This window comes from Chionomys nivalis, chromosome 2 (genome assembly GCF_950005125.1).
Source record: "Chionomys nivalis chromosome 2, mChiNiv1.1, whole genome shotgun sequence".
NCBI lineage: Eukaryota > Metazoa > Chordata > Mammalia > Rodentia > Cricetidae > Chionomys > Chionomys nivalis.
The window spans coordinates 115417099-115438730 of NC_080087.1; the positions used below are offsets into that span (position 1 = coordinate 115417099).

Consider the following 21632-nt stretch of genomic DNA (forward strand, 5'->3'; position numbering starts at 1 on the left):
TTCTATTAAAAAACAGCAATAAATTAATACAAATGACATTCTGTTATATTCATAGATTAGTATGTTGCTCAGTTATCAACAGAAAAGCTTCCTCCTGAACAAACACAGACATCCTCAGCCAGACAAAACACAGAGAATGAGAGACTTTGGAACATTCAGCACTAAATGGGATGCTTCCATCAAGTTCTCCTCCCCCACCTCAGGGCTCAGAGAACCTTCTGGAAGAGGAGGCAGAAAAGTATAGAACATGGAGGGATGGGGACACAAAGGAACCAAGGGTCTCTAAACACAACAGATGGACACACACATGAACTCAAGCGACTGGAAAACATGCAAAAGGTCTTCATGTGTCTGTACCTGATGAGGTCCCAAAGCTGAAAGAAGTGGGCATGTGGCCCTGTTCTTTGTCCAGAAGCTATGTCCCATTAATAACCACTTAAAATGAAATTTAGTTTTCTCTAGGGGTGAAAGTATCACTATGGAGACAAAACTACTCTGAAAGGGAGACTACATGTTCACTAGTAGATGGCCAAGAGAAAATAAACTCATTAGGGGTTTCTCGTTGCCTAAAAATCATGTCCTATAAGGAATTAATTATTCATTTAGTTTTACTTTATTTTATTTTTTATCTTATTTTATTTATATACTTTTATCTCTGTTTACCCTACAGTTTTTTAAGTGCACATTATAGCTTCCATTATATGTAAAAAATATTATAGTGTTTTTATGCGATTTCTGAGTGTGCCATTGAGTGGATCTCTAAAACAATATCTGTTTCTTGGGTCTCCTTGAAGTGTTCCTTTTCTTTATTTATTTTGTCCTATTTTGATGTGTTAATTTTAGTTTTATCTCATATTTTGTTTTATTTTATTATTACCCCTTAGGAGCCTGTTTGTTTTCTAATGACAGTGAGAAAGGGGGCGGATCCAGATGGGGCAGGGAAGGGGAGAAGAGGTGGGGGACCATAATCATCAGGATATATTATGTGAGAAAAAAATCAATTTTCAATAAAAGAAAAATATTAAAATAAATAAATAAGTAATACACTGTAATGGATCTAAAATAACTCAATAAAACTCTGAAATATAAGTTATAAAAAATTAATATTAGCATCTAATTGGCATCTAAGGGAAAGAAATATCAATTCTGTGTTGTATGTTGATTGAGAAACACACTTTCCTTTTTCGAGATTATAATGGTACAAGTTTAAAATTCTTTGATTTATATCATACAGTTAAATTAACAGGCACAGGGTGAAATAACATATTATAGCCTATCAACTGAATCATTTGTTGCTGCCCATATTGAATTTGTGTTTAATCGAGATTCAAAACACCCAAAGAAATACAAAGGTCTATATAAACTTAAGAATGAGCAAAACAGTCTCCTCTTTTAAATCATTCTGAATGGTTAGTATTTCATAAACAAAGCTGGGGCGAGAAACTGATGGAGGCACCGCGAACTAGCTGTCAGAAGAGCAGGACTCCTGTGCCTTTCCTCACCATGCCTGTCCTCTGGGTACCTTAACTGCTTGACCTTCTTTCTGTAGTAAAGATGCCTCAGAAAAGGCTTTATTCTTCAGAACAGTTAATCTCCTGGAAGAGGTATTTGTGAAACTGAAAAGAATCAAGAAATAATACCATCGGAATTTCCTGTGAAGCCATACTGTGTGGCGGTCATGAAAGATGCCAAAAAAAAGAAACAAGAACTCAGCCTCCATAGGCTGTTTACACTCAATAGACTATAAAAGGTAATCAAATATTTTAAATAAACTGAATATTAGAGCCAATGGAAAATACACAAAATAGAGTTTAATCACAGAAAAATAAACCTGTATAAATCATACAGATAAAGTAGCAGTTGTGTTTAGACATTGTAGAAATAAAAATTTCCCATACAGAGTAATTTATTTAAAAAAAAACTCCAAGAAGGGGGAATTTTCCTCATAAGTAAGGTGGGAGTAGGATTGGCTTATCTAGAGAAGCCCATACTTTACATCTGCTGTGAGCATCATGACTATGTTTTGAAGGTACACTGGGATCAGATAACAAAAGTCCAGCTTTTGAATTCACCTCTGGGTGAAGAGCACAGTGACATGTTCTGATAAAATCATGGGAAGTGCATGTCAAGCGAGGAATGCCTGGAAGAAGCAAGGAGGGTTCACTTAAGAGGGTCAGACTGTGGGAAGACAGTCTGCCCTACAAATGTCCCTGTGAAGATGGTGGCAACCAGAGACTAGTAGAGATGTAAATCAATGGGGATGATGAGACTCAGACAGAGGCCAGACAGACATCAGGTTTGAGGCAAAGAGAGATGATGAGACTCAGACAGAGGCCAGACAGACATCAGGTTTGAGGCAAAGAGAGATGATGAGACTCAGACAGAGGCCAGACAGACATTAGGGTTGAGGCAAAGAGAACAATCTAATAAAGCTTTATCACTTGAGCATCAAAATGAACAGCATGAAAATAATCATGGGGTCAGTGTAGTCATGGGCAGTAGGAATCCTTGATGGTACCTCTGAAGAGATACATATGGATATTCAGTCAAGCATCTGGAGGGCAAGTGTAATTCATGACTTATGCATTCAACACAATTAGAATGAGGAATGGGGGGGGGGCAAAGAGGACAAAAGAGCCTCAATGTAACACAAACTTTCTCTCTCTCTCACACACACAAACATACATACAAACACACACGTCTGTACGCAATGATAATTAATGAAAAAAGAAACCATGAATTTGAAAGTGAGTAAGGAAAGGTATAAGGTACAGTTTGGAGTAAGGAAAGAGAAAGAAAAAATGATTTATTTAACCTCAAGAAGAGATAATATTTTTAAAATGGTCTGAGACAACAACAATAGGAAGAAGCCAGTATAAGACCATGAATGAAGTACCATGGAGAAATGTGTTTAGGTGAATGGTGAATTACAATCTTCAGTGCTACAAGGAAATAGCAAAGGGTACAGATGGAGGATCACCATTGAGAAAGCACAATGAAGGCAATATTGTGGAGCAGGAAATTGGATGTAGTGATGTAACAGGTAAGAACTTGGAGTAAGAATACACAGAAAGTCTTTCCATAGTCATCTGAGCAAGGAAGAAGGAAGAGATATAGCATCGCAGTTAGCAAAGACCTGCTGGTTACTGAGTTAGCCCAGTCCTAATGAGTTGGCGGAGAAATGCACTCCTAACCGTTAGAAAGATTCCATCTCATTACTGTAGACTATAGACACAAGATTGAGGGCACTAGCAGACTCAAAAGCCAGCTTCTAACAACGGTGCTTTCAGTACCTCTTAAGACTCAGGCACCACATGGAAATCTGGAGGAACAGAGGAAAAGTGATGGTTTTGCAGAGATGATGAGGTAAAGAAGTGGATCTCAGTGAAAGGCAGGAAGTAATTACCATCATTCCTCCACTTTTCTTATGAAAATGATATTAATTAACAACTCATTTGCTTTCATGTAAATGCAAAGAAGATGTAAAGTGTTATCCAAGTCTAATGACAGAAAAATCCAGAGACCGTGAGGAGAGTTAGAGCCCTCTCTATTCACTTCATGCTGCACGGGTCTGATCTTCATTTCGCCCTAAGAACTGATATTTGGAGAGAGATAAGAGTGGGTTATTGGGATGAGCATGATCATAGCACATTCTACACATGCAACTAATTGTCAAAAATTAAGAAAAATGGTGCAATCATTGCAATTGAAAAGTTATATAACAAGATCACAAACTTTTATAATTATCACCAAAATGTTATGTCACACAGAGATCAGAAGTCACAGAGCATTGCTTACAAGAAGCAATTCCAAAAATTCAGTAGTATGGAGTAACCCATGGACCAAAGCAGTAGGGAGGACAGTTCCTGCATTCAGAGTTAATGCTGGGTCAGCCTTACCTGGTCAGTAGCTATCTGGCGTTTTTAGTTTTTAGTGGGAAATGACTATCTGGTCAGGTAATATACTTACTCAAGAGATTTGACACATTAGGGAAGTCAGCAGTGGGAGTTTTCACAGATTGATGCCTACAGAAACTACAATTTTAATAATTGGTTCATTTTCATCAATGTTATACTGTGTGTTCTAATTCTTAGCCTGGTTGCTTCTGAACACAGAAGTATCTTCTAAACAAATCTGAAGCCACAATTAATAATATTTTCAACTTCCAGGCAATAGAATAGTCCAGTTGTTTTACCACATGGATGTTTTGTATTATATGGATAAAAAGAAGGGATTTTCTCAGAAACCCTTTAACTTCTATGGCCATTCTATAGACTTGTGGTTTATTTATTGTATTCAAATCTACTTTCCAAATACTGACTTTTAGTATCCAATAATTGGACAGTATTGTGAAAGCAATACACATCTACTATCCCCTGTAATACACATCCTCATCTCTAGGGAATGCATTCTGTCTTTCCCTTTCATAGTTGTTCTGAATATCTGTGAAGGAAAAACTATTGATGACATTTAATATTGTATTAAGCTTATATTCCTTTAGCAATTTATTTCCATCATATACACCACTAACATTGACACACCAAGTCATCATAAAGCTATGAGGGAGGAAAGTTACCATTTATATTTTGGTACCGTAGATGTTATCTCAAAGTTTACAAAAAGAAATCTTGTTTGACACTTGCCTCTTCATGCTGTAAGCAATCTCTTGACTGTTTCCAGGCAGTGTTTCTCTTACTGTGTTTAAACAGGAATTGGTTCTCTAAGGACAGGATGATGACAGAGGGGAAACTGAATAGCTGCTTCTTTGGTTGAATGACTCACAAGAAGCAGCTCATATGACCTGTTGTTCTTCCTAGAGAACTCTTTTTCTTTTATTCTATGACAAAAAACACTCTCCTCAGAGAGACAAAAACAAAAGCAAGAAAACAAACAAAAAACCCCAACCACCTAAATATTTGTAGTTGGATAATTGCCAGTTTATGGTAGCCATTGAAAAAATTCTAGAGGCATTACTATGGTAGAAGTTCCTTCTCGAATGGCTAATGTCTATTTGAATGTGATAGAACAACTTTTAAACACCAAAGCTTACTCTTTGCCATTCTGTGATTTGTGTGTGTTCAAATTTCTTTCCTTTTCTTAATTCTGAATAGCTATTTTTGCTCAAGTCCACTTCCTTTTACTTTTATTCACAGGGAAGTCATAATCCTCTCTTTAAATAGCAGCTGGTTACCATGGAAATCATTTTAAGGTCCCTGAATCAATATTGTGATTTTGCTGACATTTCAGGTAAGAAGAAAAGACAGGCTAAGATGTATAAAAGTCACATTTTCTTCAGTTAGAATGTTGACAGCACGGAGTTGGTAAAGAAAACATGGGCTCTACAATAAGCCTCAATGAGATCCTGATGATAAAGAACTGAGGATTCATAAGATATCAGCCTACATATATAAATAAAGTGGGATTTGAGTATGTATATATGTGCACATGCTCTTGGACTCAAGAGTTTTCCTCCCATCTCTCAACTAGGCCCTGATTCAACCCTGCCCTTATTATTCTAGTAGCTTATAGAAGACCTTTGGGTGCATATGGCTTAACAATTGTTCCTGTCTTATGAGCTCCAAAGAGAAATGTAAATTTGCATAGCAAATGCTGTTTTGCCATTTATTGGATTTAAAGCATCATCACCCACACAACTGAGGGTTTTCCAGTCCATCTTGAGAGATCCTTTCTGAAGAGAAATATTGAATTTTGGCCTAGTGGTCTGTAAGTCACAGACCCCCCTCAAGTAACTTTTATGTCTAACTTTCTAACTTAAGTCCTTACCACAGACACTGAGTCACTTTCTCATGTCTGCCTTAAGAAACCAGAAACAATTACTAATGGGCTACTCTCTGCTTGATAACTATCCCTGAGGAACCCTTGATGCATAGTCAGTGAAGCTACCTGGGAGAGAATGTTGGCTTTCAGGATCTGGTCATTCAATGCATTACAAGTGGATGTAGATGTGTTCCATTTCAAAGTGATTGACAGTCCTTCAGGTATTGCTTCTAAGAGCAGGTGCTCACGACTGTGCCCCCAGTTTTACTCTGTGTATACCACCTTCCCCTCCTCTTAGCAGGGCTCCTCTGATGTGCGTCTACTGCGGTCCTTTTGTAGTTGGATGTGTGGCACACATGAATGTGTGGCACAGCCCTTTCCATCTCTGCAGCCTAAATTATCTTGGAATTTTCTATTTTCAAGGCTTGTCTTGAACTTGGGATCTCCCCATCTAAGTCTCCAAAATGCTGTGAGTGCACATGCTCCATTATGTAAACCTTTCCTTTAATTTTTGAATCACTCTGGACTGTGTTTAGGACTTATCACTCAGAGATCCCTGTCTTGACTCTAATTTTCTTTGGCAAGCAACCTAGTATAATTGATAATGTAGTTCTGAAAGTAGAAACACAGGATAGTTGAATTTAGACATAGGATCACACAGAATAAAGAGAAATGAAAGACACCGTGTTTAAATATTTGATGAAACTCAGGAACAATGTTTAAAATTTGTAAAAGTCTCATCCCCCAGCTCATATTAATAAAGAAACTAAACATCTGTTGCTTCTAAAAACATAAACGTGCTGTGCATAAGGTGTGGGACATACTTCTTGCTTAGAATCATGCGAAAGGAGATCCAAAGTCTAGGAGTGAAGAAACAATAGTATTAAAGAAGAAAACTGTCTTTTGAAAATTAAAGGATTCGTTCTATTTCAAGGCATTGATCTACACGATTTACCAATTCATTGAGATTATATTTGGGCAAGGTGAAGGAGAAGCTGTGGGAAGAATGGAGGCAAAGATGACATGCTACCCACAGGCATCTTATCTTTCAGACCACATGTGAGCTCTTCTGCCACAAGGCATGCCAGAACCTTCAGAAAGAACTGGAAATCTCATCTGGCAAAGAATTATTAGATGAGAAAAAGATGCCACGGTTTCCTCTCGTTACAAACAGACCTACTCTGGCATTCAGAAAAGCTACAAACTCAGGCATGGGCAGGGTAGAAGAAAGACCACAGGGCTAGACAGATATCTGCTGTTGACTCACCACTGGCTGCATTGGAGACCTTGAGGCATGCCTCACAGCTGACACACAAACCCTCAAATAGCTTGAAACAAGGGAAGCAATGCTGTGTTCCCCAAAATTAAAGTGTTAAAACTTAAGCTCAGTGTGATGGTTTTGGGGAGGTAACATGGTGACTTGGGAAGGTAACAAGGCTCCAAGGTCAGAGCTTTCATTGACAAAATTATTTAATATTCCTAGACTCAGTGCCATGTCATACAAGGCAAGAATATCCAAGGACAAGATTCCGAAGTCTTGAGGGGAACTCTATTCCAAGATCATATTGGCTCCTGAGCTTTTAAGCAGAGCGGGAGAAATGAATTGCCACTCTTCGTAAACCAGCCAGCCAAAGGCAATTTGACAGCTGTGTCAAAGCTCACCTTGTATGCCACTTCAACGAAGAAGCTTTGGGGAAATGCTCAAGTAAGCCACGGGCTTCCTTATTCAAGAAGAACAAAAGGATTTGTGAGATATTAGGCCAAATTTGTATTCATATATCCACAGTAGCTATGTTTGATTTGTGTATCTCATAGCTGAGGGAAAAACTACTATAAAGGAAGAAATAAGATTTACAAAGCAGCCGGGCGGTGGTGGCGCACGCCTTTAATCCCAGCACTCGGGAGGCAGAGGCAGGTGGATCTCTGTGAGTTCGAGACCAGCCTGGTCTACAAAGGGAGTTCCAGGACAGGCTCCAAAGCTACAGAGAAACCCTGCCTCGAAAAAACCAAAAAAAAAAAAAAAAAAAAAAAAAAAAGATTTACAAAGCAGAGAGTGAAATACTTAGCTGCTACTTATACACAAGGAAGGAAATGATGTACAAATTGGTTATTTCTAAAAGGTATGATCATAAATTTTCCTTCATATACTTTCTACCTTAAAATCTCCACCATAAAATATTACAATAATCACCCAGCATGTCTTTTAACTATGTAAATAGCAAACTAATAGAAGTAAGAAAATATACAAAGTAGATATACATCTAGGCAAAACTAATTTTTGAATGATTGAAAGCCTTAAAGGTGACATAGTGATGACACATTACCTTGTCCATTTTTGTTTTGTTTTTAACTGAGGACTGAACTTGGGGCCCCACCCATGTGACTGCAAACCCTCAGCTACTGAAATGCATCACCTATACTATCTGGGTTTCTTCTTGAGCATGTTAAGTATGATTGGGTGTCATTTGACACCACATAATGCTTCCCACCCTTAATGTTTCTTTCCTGGGACTCAGGAGAAGGAAACAGGTTCCCAAAAGCTGAAGCCCTTGGAGATGATTGGGAAGTGAGCACAGGGAGCTTACCTTCTGGCCTTTCCAGAGGTCTCCCACTTTTACTGGCTGCAGTGCTGTTGACTGTCTCGGATGAAGTGCTAAGCTTGGTGCTGGGGTCTCGCTTGGGCTTGGGAGGTGGCTGTCTCCGGGATCCACAGCTGCTGTCGTCCTCAGTGCCCCCGACAGAGTGCAGGGACTGAGATCTCACAGTGAATCCGCTGGAGCAGGGATGTGGGAGTCTGTCCTGTGGAGCAGGCATCGTCATGAACCCCATGCGGAAATGCTTGCCCGCGTAGCTGGCGTCCTGGCCTCGCCCTACTTCTCCCCCTATGCTGTAAGAGAAACCAGAGACCACTTGTGAGGGGAAAAACAGCCAGGATATACTTGAAAGCACAGACACCACCAGCCTTTTTACCAGAATTTTCAGAGGTGAACATTCTCACTGGTGAAGAAGTATACCATTTTGCAAGGAGTTGACGCTTAACCAGTCTTAAATGACATGAAAGCAGTCTACACTTTTAAGTCAAATTCTGAAAGTAAAGCCAAAACAGTTTGATTAGAATTAGAAAGTTTAACGTGCATCTACAGACACCTTCACTTCCCGATGGACTTACTGTCCTATGGGAGAAAATCCCACATAACAGATTTTATCTTCAACCACTCGTTTTTAAGGACTTGAAGTTGAAGCTGGTCTCATGGTATGAACAGCAGACAAAAATTTGGTGACTATATTCCTTAGACCAGCTCCTGTTAAATGAATGGTCACCGTTCTTTTCATCAAAACCACCCCTAATTGTCTGCTTAACATGTTGAGAAAAATGGAATAAACATGAGCAGGAAAGGTTCTGTTAATAAGGACTAGAAAGAGAGAGTGAAACAAAAAAAAGGCAAAGACCAGAGAGGATCAATAATGCTGCAGAAAGGAAGAGAGAACAGGGAGAGAGGGACAAAGGCAGAGTGGGAGAAGGGAAAAGATCAGAAATGAAACCTGAAGATAGAGCAAGAAGAGAGAAAGGAAGTGCGCAGGAAGAAAGGAAAGGAGGAGGAAGGAAGAAGGAAAGAAGCATTTAAGAAGGGAGACCCGAAGACAGTTGGATAGAGGAAGACAGGAGAACAAGTGCAGTAGAAGAAGGAGTGAGGAAACAAGCTTCAAACGGAGGACTGAATTGTCTGTCCTTTGTTTTCTAGAAACATCCCCCATCTTGTGATGTTAAAAATGTGGTACCAACAAGCAGCAAGCCCCACCTCACAGAGTAGAGGCATTTAACGAAGTATAAAAAGACTTCATTCTGATGTGACTCTACGTCCTAAGTATTGAGGATGTAACGACTTTTCAAATTTAATATGTTTTAGGTTTCACTAGGGAAAATATGAAGATTTAGAAAAATGTATTTGAAGTTCAGTTAATTACAGAGGAAATACTTCTTAGGGTATTTATACTGTACACAATGGTGACTCTTTATAAAGAAAACACCATGAATATGTATGTGGAGTTTTAGAGGAGAGAGTTTCCTAGAGCTTTCTCTATCTACCAAGATCATCCACTAAAGGGACAGCTAAAAGAAAAATCATGTATATAGTATTTGTATTTCACTGAAACGTGTGAACTTGTGAAGAGAAACTCGGGGTATACGAATTTTGTAGGCCTCTTGAATCTGCCATTCTAGTATACAGAATTATTTAGAAATAGTAACCTTTGATTTTATCTTGATTTTTGATGCAACTTAAAATAAGATTTGAATTCTATTATTGTGTCTTTCATACCATTATGATATTCATCATAAATTTAAGATTTCAGCTGGGGAGTGTATCTCTATAGTAGAGCACTTCTTTTACATGGAATTTCAACTTCAAACCCCAATAAATATGTAAACAAATGAAGAAGTCAGTTTTTGAAAAACAGATTCCAATAGGAAAAATATTGAGAACTTAAATGCTTTCCATCTTCAACTAGGGCAGTGGTCCTTATCCTTCCTCATGCTGTGACCATTAAATACAATTCTTCATCTGGTGACCCCAACCATAAAATTATTCTCATTGCTACTTCATAACTGTAATTTTGCTACTGTTATGAATCATAATATAAGTATCTGAACTGCTGAACTCCTGACTTTTGAGACATACATGTACACTGTGGGAAAACTCAGAAGACCCAACAAGATCCTTACAGCTTGAGTCTAGCACTACTCACAACAATAATTTGCTACTCAAACACAACTCTTATCTCTGTCATTTCTTGATTAATATTTTGATTTAATGTTTAGACAGTGCATATGGCATCTTAGTAACATGGATGGCAAGGATAAAGCAGGGCAACGGACATGCTAGGCTCAGGTGGTTTCAGCATGTCAGCTAAGTGGATTTTCATATAGAGAGAGTAAACAACCCGTTTAATGTTTCTGTGCATTTTAATTTTGTGTCTGCTTCAAGACCATCAATCAAGACACAAATGAGACACTTGCAGACAGTGTTTTGTGGAAAAAACCATTAAGAATTTCTGGGAAAATGGGCTTAGTGGTGGGGAGAGGAAGCTTGAACATATGGGAAGATTTCACTTGATGACATGTCTTTGAAGATGAGATATTTGATTTTCACTAGCTTTGCCTTAAATTATTTTCATCTGTATGTCTCTTCCTCGTTTCCATTGTATCACTGAACAAAAGCTGCTTTTAAGATTTATTTAGACGGCTGCTTCTTTGCCAGGAACATGCTCACCTAGGGAGATCTATGCATGTGTTAATGCACACAGGCATTTATGAGACAGTTACTAGAAATAATTGTAGCAGCAATTTATCTGTTACCTTTGACCTAAATAGAGCCTGCACCTTTTCCCAGACAGATAATTAGCTCTGCTGCTTTGTGTCAGGATTACCTATTTATCGGCATAAAACAATTTTGTGTAATGCTGCTTTTGCTCATAAATATTCTGTTATGCACAGTAACACTTCTTCCAAGTGAAATACAATGCGTGCTTCAAACAATAGCGGGTAAAAAGATGCAAGTTTAGTTCCACCTGGCAGTGCATACGTAATGAGAACATGGCTGAGCATGAGTTACATGTACATAGGCCTTTGTTCAAGTCAAGGTTAAGGGCAAGCATTAAGCATAATGACACAGCTACTTGCCAGAGATTTAGCAGGGTGTTGAGTCTAAAGGATACTGCAGATCATGCATTGAAGCTTTTAATTAGTTTCTGAATCTGCTGCATATCTCTGTTTTTTTTTTTTTTTTTTTTTTTTTTTTTTTTTTTTTTTTACATGCCTATTGCAAGATATTCCATCCTAAGGGTAACAGAATCACAACAGTAGAATTGCATCAGTGTCTGTCAATATGATCTGTGAGTTTGGGCCTTTAGAACTTCATCCATTTATTTCTAATGTTGTCAATCCAGAACCCTAAAAAGGAGGCATCCATCACTGAGAACAGCTGTTACAAAGTGTCGGAAGAAATAAACACAAGACAAAAATGCCACAGACTTAGGCAGATCTATTTGGGTCATCGTGAAGTCACAATGGTTCATTAGTTGTGGCTCACATTCTGTCTCCATTCTATAATCAGCCACTTTTGGGTCACAATGTTCTTCTGACATAGAAAAAGCAGCCATGACTAAAGTATAATGGCCGCCTAAGACTGTTGTTCATATGTGCTGTGTAAGCTTTGGTTTACATTCTGCTGGTTAAGACAAGAGATACATTCAGCAACAGGAAGATGCTGCAAGTAATATTGCACTGTGTGGGTATGCATGCTCCTCTCTTAAGTAGGGGATTAAGCACCTCATGTGATAGCTACAGTAGTGTGTGGTTGAGATCTTCTTGATGAGAAAACGTACCGTACCATAATGAGTGAAGAGTGTTGAGAAAATAACCACTGGTCCCTAGAAGTCTTTGGGTGTGTTTCCAATTTGCTGTTGATTGGCAGTGTTCTCGAAAACACACAGATGTTGGAAATGCAATCCCCAATTTAAGCATGTTGGTAAGTAGAGACCAGTCATAGATATTTCATCAGAAAGTATTCATTCATATGAAAGGATTTATGCTGATTATAAAAGGGCTGAAGGTTTGCAGTTTAACATCTTATGATCTTTGATCTTTTTTTCCCGTGATGCGTTAGACAAAGTTATAAAGAAACCAGAAAGCCCTCACCATATGCAGCCCTTTGATTTGGGACTTTTCAGTCTTTACAACCGTGAGCCAGTCTGTGTAAACTCCAGCATTAGTGGGAGACTCTGTCTCAAAAAAAAAAAAAAAAAAAAAGAAAGAAAAGAGAGAGAGAGAGAGAGAGAGAGAGAGAGAAATATACAGTGATAGAGGACGACCCCAGATATTGACATATGGTCTCCACAGATGCAGGCATAGGTGAGTCCACATACACATAATGCCACACAAATAAATCAAACAGGAAGCATCCATGTAGTAGACAAGGCCATTGACCTTGAGCATCGAGAAGAGAGAAGATGGCTTTTCCAACCAAACAGAGAAAAATATACTTGGAACATGGGTAACAGATAGTTTTGGGTGTTCCTTAGAGTTTTGGTTGTGAGTCTTTTCCTTTTATAGCTGAGCTATCTTTCCAGCCCTTTGGCTGTCTCTTGATACTCCCTTGCTCACTTGTGACTTTCAGATGTCACATGCAGCAACCTTGGCTCATGAAGGTTGCAGTCACAAGACATTCCAACTTCTCCTGAAAGAGACTAATCTTGTGACCACCAAGGCCAGAAAATGTATTCATGAGGGTCTGGTTAATTAATGACTATGCATGAGGGATTGGCTGCGTTTAAGTTGCAGCCTCCGTGCTAGCTGCAGTGACTGTGAACACAATTTATCACACTGATTGCATCTTCTTTGATCGTCCCTCAGGAAGAGTCAGATGGGAACCAGCAAAGTACTATTGGGTCACTTGGGCTACATCTTGGGGACAACAAAAGGCAGCTTTGTAGGTGTATAGCTCAGATATGCTTCAAGAGGAATTCTTAGAGGTGAGCAGCTCCTTCCAAGCATCCAGCTATAATATTCAAACCAAAGTGACACGTGAGGTGTGAGAGCTTGCTTCTGCCCCATATGGGGAAATCCTTGTCTCTGGGTTCCCATAGCTACAGCACCATCTCAGGTTCTTCCTGTCCAATTGTCTCTCCTTCCTATTCTACTTTTGTAGACAACAGAAGGGTACCAAGGCCAAGCCTTGCCTCGCCACCCCTGTATCTCCTTCATCTCTCTCAGGCAGGCTCCTCATTAAAACTCAGTGTCAGCTGATCTGACATGACGTAGTAAAGCCAAACCATCTTCAGACCAGAAGGTTTTATACAAAACTTTACAAAATTACCATATTGCAAAGAAAAAGACAATTTGGAAAGGAAAAAGACTGGGAACAACTCTGCCTCCATTAAATCAGGCCAATGACAGAAGCACAGAGACACTCCGGGTGTCTGAAAGTGACCTATGGCTCGTTATAAAATAATTAAAAAGAAATAAAGACTTTGATCAATTTCTATTTTGGTATATTAGGGATTAACTGTAAGGCTTTGTTTATGCAAATTCGGGACTCTACCCATAAGTAGAAGGTGCAGCACTCATTATAATACTAACGTGCACATCCCTGAATGGATATTTAAGATGCTAATGATACATATGACATATAAAGTCATATATAGAACTACGAGTAACAGAGTTTAGGCAGAAAAGCACACACTAGACAAATGAACCCCAAAGCCTCCATACTGCAACATAAAAGCACTGGCACTTTGTACAGCGTTACTATTAGAACCAGTAAACTTTCTTTGTGCTGATCCTCCTCTTTCTTGGAGGAATACCTTTTCATAATAACCTGTTTCTACTTCTGATGCAGCTGTGTGATTATTCAGTCTCTCAACAGGGGGCACAAGAACCTGGAGACCCTCGGAGAGATCTACTGAATCCCAATGTCTATCACTGCTAGTTCAACCTGTGAAATTCGGAAGCCAAATGAGCAACAAAGAGAAAACCTACAAACAATGTAAGGCTCAGAAAGAAGAAATGTTTGTGCAAATAGGTCATTCCCCTGTTTCAAACTGAACAGATAAACGATATTGGGCGGGTAAAGAGCCAGCTCTCCTGTAGGACTTCTTGGCTTCAAGTGAAAGCTACGTGGGCTGAAGAAAAAAGTCATTTGCAGTAAGACACCAGCACTCAAGATAGACTAAGCCTGACACATCTCATGTTATAAAAATAAAAAACAAGTTTCATAATCTTGAATTTAAACAAGTCTGTTTTTTCTCACACAGTGGAAGTAAGGGAAGAGGATCAAGTTGTCTTTCGTCAGTATGACCACTATAAAACATGGAGAATAAAATGTGACTTTATTTATAAAATGTAGCAGAGTTTTCCATAAATAATGGGTCACATGCATTTAAACTTCTACCCTGTAGCAGTTAATTTTAATTGTCAGCTTCACAGGACTTACAATCACCGTGGAAACAAATCTCTGGGCATGTCTTTAAGGGAGTGTTTCTTGACTATGTTGATTGAGGTAGGATGTCCCACCCTAACATGTAGGCAACACCATTCCTTGCGTTGGAGTTCCCCAATGAATAAAAAGCACCTGCCTCATACTACGGCTACCAGGACCATGACTTCCTTCCTATCATGCACTGTACTCTGGAATTATGAGCCAATACTTCCTTAAGTAACCAAATATTTTCTTACAATTATAAGATAAGTGACTAACACACACAATGAAGGGACTATTGACTGATGGACAAACCTGGACATCTGAGTAATATACAGACACACACAAACACACACACACACACTTGTGTATGTACATATATAAACATATATACATTATGTGTATAAGTGTCCATTATATATCCTAAGATATCTCATTCAGTAACTGCATATCTTTAGGTCCTGAATTTTTACAAAACCACTTTTTAAAATTTATTAAATACTAGTATTTGCTCCATAAACTCATCACCCATGCCTGTGTGCACCTATGAAGTACCAGCAGCAACAATCTGATTTATAGTACATAGTCTATAACCTTAGCTTTAAAGTACTTTCTTTTAAGCCCTATCCTACTGAATTATCTTCATAAGATCATCGCTTGCCTGGTAAATCCACATGTGTAAAGTGCAGCATATGGTACCACAGAATGCAAAAAAAAAAAGAAACCTTCATGCAAAGAAAATCAAAACAAAGTCTTATATTTAACTGCAAGTAGCAAGACTGTCTAGGTAAATAGAACCCTTCTGTGCAGAACATTCTCAAATGTTTGCTTCATTTTCCCAAATCACCTGTTGATCAGGATTGAAAAAGAAACTTGAGAAACAGGAACTTTAAAAATGTTCTGATACATGGGATCACCAAGGTGCTCATCTGCCTGCCTGTCACGATTGCTATGTTTGAGAAAGGCTGGTTTTCAGATAGAAGCAAAGTCTCCAGAAAGGTGAGTTCCTTAGATCAGACGTCAACTTATAAGTGACAAGGGTATGGCTTCTGTGCTTAATAATTTTGAAGCAAACATTACCAGTATTTTGAAATAAAAACTTATTTAGTAACAACTGGGAAAAAGAAAAGACAGGAATTCTAATCTCTTTGCCCACGGATCCATGCATGGTTTTTAGTCTATCTAGAAAACCAGTAAGCAAGCAGAGGGGCTAATGAGGTATTTGCTTTCTGCAGGGATTCTGTAGAGCTAGGCTTGGAAGTTCATTTCTGATACTGATTCCAAATCTGGTATATTTCTACCTTTGTGAACACCCGAGACACTGGGACATTCTTTTCTATATGTAAATGAATGCATTTGAAAGGAAAGAAGCAAAAGCTCTATAAGAGACAAGTTTTCCTCGTGAGCAAGTTGATCACTGCCCTAGTTAGCAAGGGCTTCTTTCCCACTAGGTATTTCACTGTGAATGTGTCATGAATGCTAAGGTACCAATTCTCTGACTTCATTTAGGTAAGGATCCTAGAGAGTTTGCATTTGATGCATTCTTCCTCTTGCCTTCTCTCTGTATGCACAAGACTAAAGGCTAATCCTGTTTTTCTGAGTCACTCACTGCCCAGCCCACTCTAACCTGATCAAGAACTAGGTCTCCTCCTGGTGTGATCTACAGCTGCACTGGTCGGTGTTTAGGAAAACTGGACATGGGTAGAGCCATGAGGCTAATACCTCATAGACAGACTGGTAACGCCTCAAACCAAAGTCAGACAAACACAGAAATGGTTAATCATTTCTGCCTCAATGTCTGGCAATTGATAATTGGGTAAACTCATATTGGCATTGTCAGTGTGGCCAGACAGGACTGGTAAGTGTGGTGGCTGCTCCCACTCATTCATCTACAGCTTTGTGAGAAACTCTTCTCATTCATGACTGGAGTTACTAGCTGTCTTAGTTTCTTTTCCCATTGCCATGATAGGCTACTGTGAGGAAACGAACTTCAGGGAGAAAGAGTTCATTCTGCCTCACAACTCCAAGTTATGGCCCATTTTTGTGGAGGAGCTAAGGGAGTAGGAACTTGAAGCTTGTGTCTGTAATTAGGAAACAGAGAAAAATGAAAGCATACTCAGGATCCCCATAGAGAACAGCAAGACCCACAGTGAGTGAGTCTTCCCATGACACTCAATAGAATGCGGACAAAGCCAAAGATAGGCCCAGAAGCTAACTTCTAGGCGATTCTAGATCTCAGAAAGTTCACAACTACAAGTAGTCACCATATTAGTAAACCCTTGCTCAATGAAGAGAAAAGAAACAATGCAAAAACGTTTACCTAAACAATAGCCAGATGGAGAGCTTCTAGAGTTAACATATGCCATTTATTTAGAGGGTTAGTATTTTCCCCTCAGGCCAGGTTGATAGTAGATCTTCTATTCACCACACCAAGACTAGGGATTGGCAAATGCTTCATTTTGGGCAAATCAAGGTGGACTCCAATCACTGCGTTGAAAGTCATGGACTTTGTTTTGCATCTGGAAGTAAATTAGTGGGATCCCATGTCCCAGCATTCTACAGATCCTGAATCTAGCTCTTCTGGAGGCTAGATCAAACCTAAGACTCTTGTGAGTGTGTGTGTGTGTGTGTGTGTTTTCTTTCTTTCTTTCTTTCTTTCTTTCTTTCTTTCTTTCTTTCTTTCTTTCTTTCTTTCTTTCTTTCTACTTAAAAATTTCCACCTCCTCCCCTCCTAAGACTCTTTAGACATGCCAACTGCTAAATTTTATTTTGTTGAAGCAATCATATTGAAGTTTCCCAGCCTCTGTGTTGCAGGAAGTCCTAACTGACCCAAGATGATTTTCTCCAGACAGTTGTCACTAAGGAATGGCTGATAACAGAAAAGGGAACTGGTATCATAAAAGAGCAAGAATGAGAAGAAGCAGAAAAACAAAACAGCTACGAATGTATAGTCCAGAAGCATTCTTGCTGTTTTAACACTAAGCATAAAAATAATTAACTGCCTGGTACATTTGCCCTGTATATGTTTTTTAATCATGCAGTCTACTTTGATGTGGAAACTTGGCTCCTGTAAAATTAAGTTGTGCTCATATTTTCTTCCAAATTTTTCACTCACCATTACCCATAATATCTTCCCTGAGTCCCACTTGCTCATTCAAAGCTGTACTCTGTGGCTTTCTTGCCTTAGGCTCAAACATTAATATCCTCTATGATATCTGTTTTCTGCTTTTTTGCTTCTAATATCTTCACTCTCCTAGGTTCTCTTCCAGGCATCAATTTCCTGTGTCTGGCTGTTTGTTGATGCTTCTTGGAAGCTTAAGCCAGGTGTTAAAATGAGGTTTTTATATATCGTTTCATTCACTGTCGTAATAAACTATTACAGAAAAGATAAGATAAATCAAGGAAAAAAAACACAAAATAAAACAGAAAAAAAATCACAAAGACAGGAAACTGTTACTATTCCACTTGTATTATTTAAAATTATCAAGTATGAATTTTTTTTCTCCTTGCTAGAGTATTTCAACTACATGCAAAAATTTTGTATCTTAGAAAGAATAAAGAATATGTATCCATCTGTCTATTTAATACATATCTAAATTTAGGTAAGAAGTATGTATTTCTCAATTCTCAATTATTAATATTTATATAATGGTTAGATATTTTCCAGGGTTGTTATGATACATTTAAATGGCACAAGACAATTATGAATTACCTACCAAGGTATCTGGTATAGGTGCTGGCAAATGAATGATGTGCCAATCTCAGTCTGTCAAAACTCGTAATCTGATGCTAACCTCCAGACTGAAGCATTTGAAACTGGTAGATAACTGGGTCCAGAGAATGGAGATCTCTCATGTGGGATTAATGTCTTTGTTAAAGAGACCTCAATATCTCTCCCTCAATGCTTCTGTCATGTGAACATGTAGCAATATATAAGCTTTCTGTGGACCAAGAAACAGGATCTCTGTGAACCAGGAAGCAGCATCTCTGTGGACCAAGACTTCTGTGGACCAGGATGCAGGCCCCCTCTGTGATCTAGGGAGCTCTTTATAAACACTGAATCTACTAGAGGCGTGATGCTGGGTTTCCCAGCCTTCAGTACTGTGCAAATAAACCCGTTTATTCTTTTCTTTTCTTCCTTCCTTCCCTCCTTTTTTTCTCTCTTTTTCTTAGTACCTCAGGAAGACTGAGAGTCTATGCAAATGTTATACAAGTCTCTAATATTTCTTTCACTCATTCAGAACTTCTGAAGAGTCAGGCCTATGATACGGTTCTTATTAAAGGCAGAGAAAATTCCACTGATCGTCTTTAAGACTTACTGAAAACATGACAAGTGCTTTTAAGATTAACATATGTAATTACCTATGCCACTTCAGAATCTAAAATTAAAACATTACTTATTTCCATACACAAATAAGATCTCCATGCTTATTCAAGTGCTGTAGCTTGAAAAAGAGACGGTACATGGAAAATAATTTGTGTATTCACTTAAAAAGTTCACACCATGGGAGATCTTTTCCAGCAATTTGACCCCAAATGAGAAAGTTCTGAAAATTGTTATTTTATGTAATAAAAACTAACATAAACTTCAAATATGGCTTGAGAACCTGCCAATTTTCTAGAAATAAGCTTAGCTAGCCTTATGTAGCTTTCTTTTCCATTCTAGAAGCAGAAACTAAAAAGAGAATGTTAATGTATTGTCCTTGAACTTCCTCTGCAGAAGGAATATTTGAAGTGCTATAATAATTGATTAGACTTGCTAGAGTATAATTTTAATCAAATGGGACAAATCCATTGGGGAACTTATTTCGGTTGTTAACTATTTAGTAAAGGAAAAATACAAATCCACATTACATTTGGCTGGGCAACAAACAAAGGTGATTGGTCAATAACCTCAGGGAACAACAGACTATATAGAGCCAGCATGAACTCAGCATCATGTGGCCAGGCGTGCTCTTAGAGGAAGGGACATGTACATACAAGGAAAGCAAGCCTTGCAGACTTAACCACCACTACGAATCCAGGAAATCCCATGACAGGAAGTGGCTTTTCGGCTCATGCAGAACATGAATGAGACTTCTCAGATGCAGGCATTGGATGCTGACACGTGGAATCAAGGGAGCTCGCAAACAGTGGCAGGGCTAGTCAGGCAGAACTTCATGAGACCTTGCTGCCTTGTCATTCCATTGCTTGCACAGAGCTGGGCTAAAATGGACAGTCATTGAGTATACACTAAATGGATGAATGAGTATATACATATTTTGGAATAGTCAAAAACAAGTCATAGGAGTCGTAGTCAATGAGCTATGTGTTGTTTTTACTTAACAATGTTCTTCATTCCTCCCTTTCCCTCAGTTGTCACCTTCTCCATTAATGACGGGGAAGAGAGAAAGATCTTTAAGTGCTCATTCTCTGTGCATCTTCTCTCAGAACCAGCGACTTCACCACAGAGATGAGCATAATCCCTTCCTTCTTATCCCTCTTGACCTGCTTTGGGTTTACAGCACTCATCACTTCAAAATTAATGTCATTGCCATGTAGCTGATCTTCCCCTCAGTGATGCCAGATTCATGCTTCCAAATGCAAATTTGTTCGTGTTGCTCTAAGTAAGAACCCTTGGAGGGCTTTTCTCTTTCTTTGGCACAAAAGTTCACACTTTTCTGTAATATCTGAGGCCTTTAAAGAGATGGAACCTCCATAGAGAACCCATCCCCCCCCATCTTGCCCCTAAGAATCTTCTAACATAATGTATTCCCACTCGACCACTGTTTCGGCCAGTTAATAGAAAGAACATCCAGGTTCTACAAGTTGTCAAAGTTTGAGCCTAAAACACAAAAGATCAGGACATTTATGCTAAAAGTTGCACAGCTCTCTCCAATGTTCCTTTTGACTAAATTATGCATAGGATTTTGTCCCAATGTAGTTTCTTTGAGGATACTTTCCATCTTCAGATGGGTTTCATCAAAGCTAAACTCCTATTCCCTACTCTGCCAGAGGATTCTGCTTCTGCTGTTTGGAGACAGAAACAACCCAACTATCCTTGTTTCATTTCCCAAGTTCTCTGGGTCTTAAATGTCAGCACACAGCTCCACTTTATCACCTCCTTAGCTGGTCTCCTTCACTCACCATCCCGCCCTCTGTGAGCATTAATTCAGCAAATAGGCAGGAAGACACAATTCCAGAGGCAAAAGGGACTAGTGTCCTCCAAGAAACATACTAGCTATTTTCAGAACCATCCTGGTTTTAAATTCATTGGTATTGGCACTCTCCAACTGTCATTGGAAAGGAGCAGTGATGGCTCTGTGAGGCATGCAGGATTAGTCAATCATTATTTTATCATCTGCAAAAGTCATATCTTCAAAGGCTGTTTCCCATATCCCAGTGGCAAATTTGCAAACTTAACGCACCTAAAATTCAAGCTGTGCTATGGCCTATCTCTGTGTCTTCGGGGCCATTAGTTTTTTTTTTTTTTTTTTCAGTGTTACTTTCCTTATCTGGCAATGAAGATTGTCACTATATGACTGTCATATGGTTTTTATAGATAATTTAGATACCTACGACAACACAGTGAAAGCTCTAAACAAATCTTCTCTGAGCCAATCTCTGAAGTGGATCTCACTCTCCTTCAGCTTTGTAAAGTAGATTAATTGACAGCCATGGCATTCTGAGAACAGCAGCCAAGTGTCTGCTCTTTGTTATGCCCACACATTTATGCTCTCCAGATGAAATTGTATGCTCATGAGAATGAGTTACATTTGCACTCGAACCTCAACACAGCTCGTACAAGATCCTTGGCGGAAGAAAATAGTTTGCTAATAGTGGTAACATACAAAGCAATGTGGTGGATTTGAAAAAAAAATATGAAAGTAGCAGATGTCA

At 38.8% G+C, this 21632-nt stretch overlaps 1 protein-coding gene across 1 annotated transcript in view; it reads right to left on the reverse strand.

Moving 5' to 3' along the window:
- The window catches only part of Nyap2 (neuronal tyrosine-phosphorylated phosphoinositide-3-kinase adaptor 2), a 251439-nt gene that overhangs the window by 132917 nt on the left and 96890 nt on the right, over nucleotides 1-21632 (reverse strand). Inside the window, exon 3 of the mRNA XM_057762975.1 lies at nucleotides 8364-8665. Coding sequence (XP_057618958.1) covers nucleotides 8364-8665 — 302 coding nt within the window. The remainder of the gene's footprint in view (nucleotides 1-8363; nucleotides 8666-21632) is intronic.